The sequence below is a fragment of the Haliotis rubra genome, unplaced genomic scaffold, assembly GCF_003918875.1.
Source record: "Haliotis rubra isolate DU_JTF1 unplaced genomic scaffold, ASM391887v1 Scf634, whole genome shotgun sequence".
In the NCBI taxonomy this organism is placed as follows: domain Eukaryota; kingdom Metazoa; phylum Mollusca; class Gastropoda; order Lepetellida; family Haliotidae; genus Haliotis; species Haliotis rubra.
This window is the reverse complement of record NW_025767340.1, coordinates 597,878-606,869: the sequence shown is the minus strand read 5'-3', so window position 1 is coordinate 606,869 and position 8,992 is coordinate 597,878. Positions and strand designations below refer to the sequence as shown.

Here is an 8,992-nt window from a genome sequence, read left to right as displayed (position 1 = left end):
TCTTTGATAAGATATCCATTACCTTGGATATTTTCAGTTGAAAACTAAATATATGATAAAATATGTTGAGAGTTATAGTCTTGGTTTCGTTCGTTTTGCTCAGTTAAAAGTTGATGAAGAGCAAACCTCCGTATCTGCAGTGTGTGTGTGTGTGTGTGTGTGTGTGTGTGCGTGCGCGCGTACGTGTGTGTTACTGTCAATATTGTTGTTATGTGATTTGATGTATTAAAAGCACAAGCTATTGAACTGTTTACAGTTTAACAAGTATATAATAATGTAACTAACAATAGTAAGAGCAACTAAACCCCATGTCCGTTGTTATAACCCCCCACCCCTTCATCTTGAGTGTGGCTCATGATGCACAGTGACATGAAAATGATAACATTTGTTTGTGAAAAGGTGAGCGTTTTCTTCCAACGGTGGCATCGATCACAAACATACAAAACTACTTCATTCGAAAAAAGCGCAGGAATATATGGTACAAGATAACATTGAGTATTTCATTGGATATCATTTGAATTGTCCTCCTTGTGTCAAACATAATCTGTTTGGGAACATTTGGTCATTTTTCAAATATTTTCACCCTGATCTGCAACTTTTCAGCTAGAGTTGTATGCCACTCTTTAAAATTATCGATGGAATGTTTTCTGTGAAAGCAAGGGGCATAAAGGGAAAACAAACAAACAAACATACGACATCAACCAATAATGAACAGTTTCCCTTTAATCCGCGAATCTCCCATGTAGACAGTCCAGGTGAGTGTCCCAGTCCCTTCCTATAATGCTGCCAAATATGGGCGATATGAGCGGGGTATGGAATATTTGTTCTCAATACGGCAACACTATGGAATTTTCCTCGTTTAAAATAGACACTTGGACAGCTGAAGGGTCACTGTCTCTGAGAGCCATGTGTTGTTCCAGTTTATCGTCACCAGATAAGACCACGTGATAAAGACCAGAGCCTTCTGTGTCGGTGAATGTGATAGGCTGCTGTTGACCTCGACTATGGAGGTCACTAGTATAAAGCCAGTCGGAACCTTCGTTTCATCACTCTCTCGGGTCGACGCCTTACGGTAACCAGCTACGTCCACAGGTATGACAGCTCGTGTGTTTCAATGTGACGTTGTTCACTGTTTACTGTACTGGTTTAACTGTCTATTACAGTCTGTCTGTTTGGACATTGCTTCTGTTTTGTGAATGCTCTCATCCATACTGTCTTACTTATCGAAGCTGGTGGATAGCGGAACATGCAACATAATTTCATGAAAAACAACTTTGATTGATTGTGATGCGACGTTTCGGAAAGAGACATGCATAACAGAATAGATGAGTTGTCATTCATGAAGGGATGTTACACTTACTGTTCACAGTGCTATTACGTTTAATTAATGCATGTTGCATATCTGCATGTTGTTGAATGTTGCGAGGGAGGGAGGGAGCGAGGGCGGGAGGGAGCGAGGGAGGGAGCGCAACTACCTTAGCTTGTTGAGGCCAACTGAGCATCTCAACGTTTACAAAGCAAATATTCTAAAACTATAAATGGCCAATCTTGTCTAATCACAAGTTGTTTCTCGAATTATCTGCATTCCCTTGCCGTTATATCTTATTCTAAGCAGCATAATATATCTTTTATTTTAGTTTGTGCAGCACCCCTCCCCAACCCTACCACTTCACCCCCTACCCCCCATAATCCAAACGGTAATCTAACCCCCACCGTCGCCACACCTTCAACATTATGTGCGCTGTGGTGTCACTGGTGGTGTTGGTATCAGCGCCACGTTAAGTCCATGTAGATGTGAGCATGTAGAGGGACTTCACTCCCGAGTCACGTCAAGGTATTCAGGACGGCTGGCAATTTTCTGTATATAAATTATTCACATGCATTATTTCACTCATGTGCGGGAGTCACACGTCAGTTGTCAGCACCAATACGTTTCAATGTTTGTTTCCAGGACAACGATTAATGACAACGCCTACAACACGTTGAAAGGATTCTCTATTTCATCTGTCAAGGTAGGCTTGCATGAGTGGCTGAGTGAGTGAGTGAGTCTGGGTTTACGCCTCTTAAGCAATATTTCAGTTCACTGAAGGCGTGTCATTTAGACCCGGGAAGTAAACCCGAAGTAAGACATGCGACTGGTTTACACGACCACTGTGAAGTCCTTCATGGAAAACCCCCGCCACACAGAAAATCAGGCCAACCCACGCTGGTTGGACACCACAGGGAAATTCCGCGTGCAACCTCAGCGGTCGGCTCAGCTGGACATAAATTCCCGGACATAAATCGGGGCAATCGTAGATATTTTGAGCAACAAAGCAAAAGTAGGAATAAAATTTCATTTGAGACCGTATACATTACGTGTAACCCATGATGCAAAGTTAATATCCCTTTTGGTAGTGTGACGCGATGTTTCAGAACCTGAATCTGATCCATGACAAATTGCATTGTTCTTTAAGCCATACCGAGAAATATTTATCGTTATTAGGGAAACATTATCGATTCTGGATCAGCCAAACATGTGGTTGACAGGATGACCATCGCCCTCGGGTTGACACGCAATGAAACAACAATTATACATTAACACAGCTTTCGATCATCGTGGTGCCGAGATTGCCTTGTACATATAGACATATCTGATTAAAACATCATGGACGAAAGCCGTTGCTTAATCGATTCCGGCTGTATAAGCATGTGTGTGCGTTATTGTTAAAGAAACTTAACAAGCAGTTTATATTTGTTTCCAGTTTGCAAGCCAAAGCTCCAGAATGTCTCTCGTAACACTTCAAGACAAGGAGGGTCACGGTATGAAGGTGCTGTCCTCCAACGGGCACCTGTTCCACTCCGTCGCTCTACCTATCTCGTATGACGAGCACCTGGAGAACATCAGTGACCTCGAGGTCAGGCATGACGACGTCCTGTTCTGTGCTTACCCCAAATCAGGTAAATACAACTCTCGGTATTCCGATACTTCATCACCGTCTGTGATACGGCACCCTTCAAAACGGGTCCCTCGTTAATTCAACACATTATCTACACCAACCGGTCGTTCTCTAATCAGACATGCAGGCCTTTCTGTAATCTGGTATTCTCTCCTATAATCGATCACCCTGTACGCCACTATGTACCGGTGTTTTCATAGTAGATACGGTTTTCCTCTTCCTCTCAGTAGTCTGGACACTGCCTTTGCCAGACACTTTGAAATCCAGCACATTCTGAAAAACCGGAAGCTCTAGACATCACCGAACCGGGTGTGTCTTAAGACTAAATAACAACATTTCACTCTAATCATGTTTTCCATGATTTGCTCAAAGAACTCACTGATATCAATGCTACATTCTCTATATTCGCTGTACATCGTGGTGACATGCAAACATCAATGGGCAATAACATGCCAGCAGTCCCCACCATGGTACTTGTAACATTCCTCCCTGGTAAAACAGATACCAGCTAAATATAGGCCAGTATAGGTAGGCCAACACATTGTCAGTAGCTCAGCTGGAGGAACACCTTGTACCCCATGACTGTAGGTGGTCCACTGTTCATCAACTCTTATCTAGAACATCGGTACTGGCATTTTGAAGTTTACATGACGTAATCCTTCTATTCGTAGAAATGTTCTAACACATATCAAGAGTAAGAATATAACACCTGTACCATAAATGTACTCACGACAAGGGTCAATTCACCCGTGTAAGGGTTAGAACCCAGTTATCTGTGCTGCAATCCAGTGATTTAACCACAGGGCTACCCCAGCCTTAGTGATTGCAGTAATAGGCTCCGTTTGGTAATCACATCGACATTATTGTTTTGTTTTTTTTGTGAACACACACTGATGTTTGAATGAGTTTCTACACCATTAACCGAATAATGAGCGAGTATTGTTTTACGCCGCATGTAACTATATTCCATCAATATCAGAGCGGGTGATGCGAGGAATTCCTTTTGCACAGACCATTCATTTGGGGAGTCGAACTCAGACATTTGGTGTGGTATGCGTTAACCATTTCACCATTGTGTCTGTTGTATTTGGGTGAACTGTGTACAATGCAGATGGATTTATTCATCATGGAGATCTTCAAAGCGTATTGCTTCTGTTTCTTTCAGTGGTACACAGTTAAGCACACGTGTTAAGCACACGTGCCCAAAGCATGCTTTCAAACGGAAATGACCCCGTGTTTGAAAACATGAGTTGCACGAGAAGCAGATTAGTCCGACGTTTAATGTCAAATCGTGTGATTAGTTAGTTGAGCTTGTGTGAGCAGAGCGAGTGTGTGGAGCAGCAAGAGAGTTGTCTCCCCCCAGGACGCCAGGATGGTCAGGTTTGGAATTGTGACTTTCCCGTCTCGCATTTCCGCATTATTGTACCTGTATGATTTATATACTACTCAAGCTTTGATAGGGATTGTCAATAGCTCCCTGGCCACATACATTAAAATGTTTCATTGATATGTAAGTTCGGAACATTCCTATCAAAATTTGAGCAGTATATCATGACGTTACCTGAACGACGTTCGTCCCTGTGTGATTCTGTTAGTAATCCTGCCCGTTGTGGATTCAAACTGACATTGTATTCTAAATACAAAATTTCTATACATGCAAAAGTAGGGGATACTCTGAAATAACAATGACATAAATACAATTTCCAAAGATGTAAGAAATGTTAAACTAAAGTTGTATGATGAAGGGACTGCAAACAGAATCACATCTACGGATGTTTGTTCTCGCCACGTCATGGATGTATTTCCTGGAATGTGTTGCACTGTCGCATTGCCAATGTATAGGTCTCGCATTGCCAATGTCGCATTGTCGCATTGTCGCATTAAAGCCCGTGGGTGTGTCACGTGGTCTGACGGTGCTGCTCTACCCGCAGGTACTCACTGGTTGTGGGAGGTCACGAACATGGTGATGAACGGACGCGCCGAGTACAGCAAGGACAGGAACGACGTCGGAATGTTGGACTTCATCCACCGTGACAACATCGACAACCTCACTTCTCCACGTATTCTGAACACCCACTTCCGGCCCTGCCATCTACCACAGCAGGTAGTTCACAAGAAGCCCAAGGTGATCCTCGTTGTCCGCCACCCCAAGGACATCGCCGTCTCCTACTACAACATGGTGACGGGGAAGAAGGACGCTGCCAACAACACCGTGGACAAACTCAAGCCCCAGGACACCTACGAGGGCAAGTGGAAGCACTTCCTCGACATGTTCCTCGACGGCAAAGGTGAAAATCAAACCTCTCTCTTCAGCCCTGTTTGAAACTATTCCATCTCCTTCCTCTTCTCATTTTATTCATCTCCTCGTTGAATTTCCACTAATGTCGTCCTCTCCATCCGTCTCTCTCTCCATCCGTGATTATCCCCTCCAAACCGACCAGACAGGAGTTGACCCCGCCTATGTACTGTTACAGTTCCCTACGGCTCCTGGTTTGACTACATCGAGTCCTGGGATACGATCATGAGGGAAAACCCAGACCTGCCCGTGCACGTTGTCAAGTTTGAGGATATGAAGAAGGTAAGTGTGACTCTTATCTGACACAATGAAATACATGAAGTGCAAAAGAGTAGACACAAAAAACCCTTACCTTTCTAACTCAAAATGTGACTTGAATAAAACAATATATGATCGTTTATATAGTAATTCATGATGTCGTCGCATTAAGGCCTTTAACGCCACTTAATCACATGACGTCAGGAAGTGGATACGTTTCGCCGATAAACAAGGGTCAATACAAATTTAATACACCCTATAACCTATACCTACAAGGGCCATAACATCCACGAGACTATAATTCGATGATGATATAGGTTCTGGGTTGGTGCTGACCATCGCTCTCAGCTCCGTGCCATCTCAGTACAGTATGTTAGTTGCCCCAGGTATAAGGCACATGCAAACCACGTTTCGTTATGTTTTTATCATTGTAAAACAACGCCTTGGTCATCTTCAAGATGTAATTATGAAAGTTTATATTCATGAATAATAGTCTACATACAAGTAGCAGAATGACTGTTGTGATGACTTCAATGTCTGTTGTTTACAGGACCCCGTTGAGCAGGTGAAGAAACTGGCCACCTTCCTCGGGTCGGACATTGGTCACCAGACATGTGAGGAGATCGCGGACGCCTGCAGCTTCCACAAGCTGAAGAAGGCCTGTCACGGGACCAAGGACATGTTGTGCGCCATCAGCTGGAAGGCCGGCGGAGGACTCTTCAGGAAAGGTGAGCTACAGAGCCCGACGCATTGCCACTACTCCACAGGTTTATCCCAGTTGCCTAGGTTAATGCTCATACTGTTGATCACTGGATTGTCTGGTCCAGGCTCGATTATTTACAGGCTGCCGCCATATATCTGGAATAGTGCTAATCGCTGCGTTAAAAAAGAAACCAACTAGCCACAGGTTTTGTATGGACTACCCTCCTCAAAGGTCGTGAAAGCGACCAATTTGCATTATAGTAGTTTTTCTAATAAGCCAATCAACACTCAGTGAGGATCAAGCAATACCGAAACCAGCAAGTGCTCCGAGGAAAGAGCACGGCATTGTATCTCCTGCAACATGTGCCACGGCCTTGCCACGGCCATCTTGTACACATGTTGCCATAATTTCCGGATGCGTGTAGTTGACTTATTTGGGGTCTTCGGATTGTACGCGGCTCTTTGTAATGGGTTGAGTAAACTTGCATCGGCAATCGCCAACATAGTCGTCGTAATGTTTTGTGTCCCAGCAATGTTCCTTCAGGGTGACCTCGAAGTATAGCAGGCATGGGGTAGGCAAACCACAGACTGAAAGTATCAGGGACGATTGCCCAGAGTAATGATAAAGACCAAACCTAATGAAATTGATAATACGTTTCTTTCTTGCACTGACATAAACACATTTGATGTTTCAGGGAGAGCTGGCGAATGGAAGAACTGGTTCGACGAAACGCAGAATGACCAGTTTGACAGAGTATATAACAAGAAACTATCTCAACTATCCTATCTCAACAGATACCAGATGTAATCTCTTCTTATCACCTTCTTCATCGTCATTACGGAAACGCGCAATCGTGACCACTCGTGTCATTCCGGACAAGCCAAAAGGTTACGGAAATTGGCGTTTGATGACGGACAAATGAGAAACGACTGAAGATTTACCACTAAGATCTACTGACAATCGATCATTGATACTGAAATCAGCATCATAATCCACTGGGAAAAGTGTGAATATTCAGTTATATCTGATTCCAAATTTGGTGATATTTTCAATACTCATTGACCTCTGAGGCTTCATGTCTGTTTTGTGTATGCTGCAGACGGTCATTCTTGGCACCCATCGTGATTATACTGTGTTCTTACCAGTTAGGGCTTCTTTGGTTTTAAATTTTCAAATTGTAACAGAAAAGAGAAAGCGTCTGTGCATGTTGACAATGCGCAGGTACCATGGCGGAAAATGCCCATGATCTTTGTTTTTAGTGTAAATATTTCCTTGTTGATCATTATTCTTTTATAATTTTGTTTTGTTTGTAAATAAAACATGTTTCTCTCTACTTCTGTCTTATGGTCAATGCTGCAGTGTTCTGTCACAGAAAACATACATATATCGATAGTTTTGTTTACTCTGCGTTCATGCCCTGCGCACACCAATACTATATTTTTTAAATGATAACAATACAGAGAAGGCGTAATGAGACGAGCTGAATAGGTGAACACAAACATCTCAATAAATGAGTTCGTGTTGAACCTCGCTTTGAGCATTATCTACGTAGTATCACGGTGTCAGGTTTTAACGGTTTAATGCTTTGGTGACATCCCCCAAAAAAAAAAATTAAAAAAAAATATAAACATGGATAAAACACATATAGGGCGATTCTGGGATTCAAACCCACGATCACAGGTTTCTGGGCTGCCGATGACACAAAGATGGGTTTTCAGTGTTAGAGGATCAATCAACTGATCGATAATATCAACTCTGTCGCGTGCGATTAATGCATTGGTGTTGTACAGTCGAAACACACCAGACAGAAACATGCCACCAGTGCCAACATCAGCATCAGATGCCAGTGTCACTGATAATGTTGATCACTGGAATTTCTGGTCCAGACGCGATCAAACACAGACCGCCACCATACAGCTGGAATACTGCTACGTATGTCCTCAAACCATGTAAAAGACAAACCATGTAAACAGGTTTCAATAGTCTGTTCAGTGAACAGTAGCTCTCAGAAGCTCGCACCCCAACCCCCCTACCCCCCCACCAGTAACCAAACATTTTGTTCCCTCAGTCGACTAAACTTTATCCTCGAATAGTTTAAACGTCCTGTGACAGAGAGCAGACCTAGACTCTTAAACAGAACAGAAAACGAGCCTCCTGTAGCGATGTTCGTGCATATCGGGAGAATGTTAGTCTACCCCTTTGTTATAAGTTGTATCTGGTCCTCAAATGCACGATACGTTTTGCACGCATCCTAAACGGACACACGTAGGAGTGACTGATTTTAAATTTCCTTTTAGTTGCCAAACATTTCGGTAACTTGCTCTATTGACATCGACACCCCACCGATCCTATCAGCTAGTCGCCATTTTGTTTGTTAATTAAGGGCCACTGATCCAGAGCGATTAATGTTTCTCGCCAACAGTCTAATTACGAAACAATGCTGCAGGCATTGTACTCAGGTTTTATGTTTAGATACACCACGGTATGATAGATGAACCATATTTACCTACCTACAGATAACTGTGTGTACATTTCACTCATCACAGAACTAGTGCTATGAAACAGGTGTAATTTGGATAGGTGGCTATAAACATTACATACCTCCATTTGTGATGCCTTTGTGTGTCATAATCCATGTGGGATGCCTTTGTGTGTTATAATCCATGGGTGATGCCTTTGTGTGTTATAATCTATGTGTGATGCCTTTGTGTGTTATCATCTATGTGTGATGTTTGTGTGTTATCATGTATGTGTGATGCCTTTATGTGTTATAATTCATGTGTGATGTCTTTACGT

General features: G+C 42.9%; 1 protein-coding gene across 1 annotated transcript; it reads left to right on the top strand.

Annotated features, from left to right (window-relative positions):
* The first annotated feature begins 1,055 nt into the window (after window positions 1-1,055).
* Window positions 1,056-7,529, top strand: LOC124256675 (sulfotransferase 1B1-like). The gene is made up of 7 exons (XM_046690647.1): window positions 1,056-1,092; window positions 1,952-2,012; window positions 2,745-2,940; window positions 4,871-5,227; window positions 5,414-5,517; window positions 6,044-6,221; window positions 6,891-7,529. Exons 3-7 carry the CDS (start codon window positions 2,766-2,768, stop codon window positions 7,001-7,003), a joined length of 927 nt encoding a protein of 308 aa, XP_046546603.1. The 5' UTR covers window positions 1,056-1,092; window positions 1,952-2,012; window positions 2,745-2,765; the 3' UTR covers window positions 7,004-7,529.
* The last annotated feature ends 1,463 nt before the right edge of the window (window positions 7,530-8,992 follow it).

Coding starts and splice junctions, on each gene's coding strand:
- LOC124256675 (XM_046690647.1), top strand. CDS start 2,766: ATGTCTCTCGTAACACTTCAAGACAAGGAGGGTCACGGTATGAAGGTG. Junction 5,228..5,413: donor CATGTTCCTCGACGGCAAAG/GTGAAAATCAAA, acceptor GTACTGTTACAG/TTCCCTACGGCTCCTGGTTT. Junction 5,518..6,043: donor AGTTTGAGGATATGAAGAAG/GTAAGTGTGACT, acceptor TGTTGTTTACAG/GACCCCGTTGAGCAGGTGAA.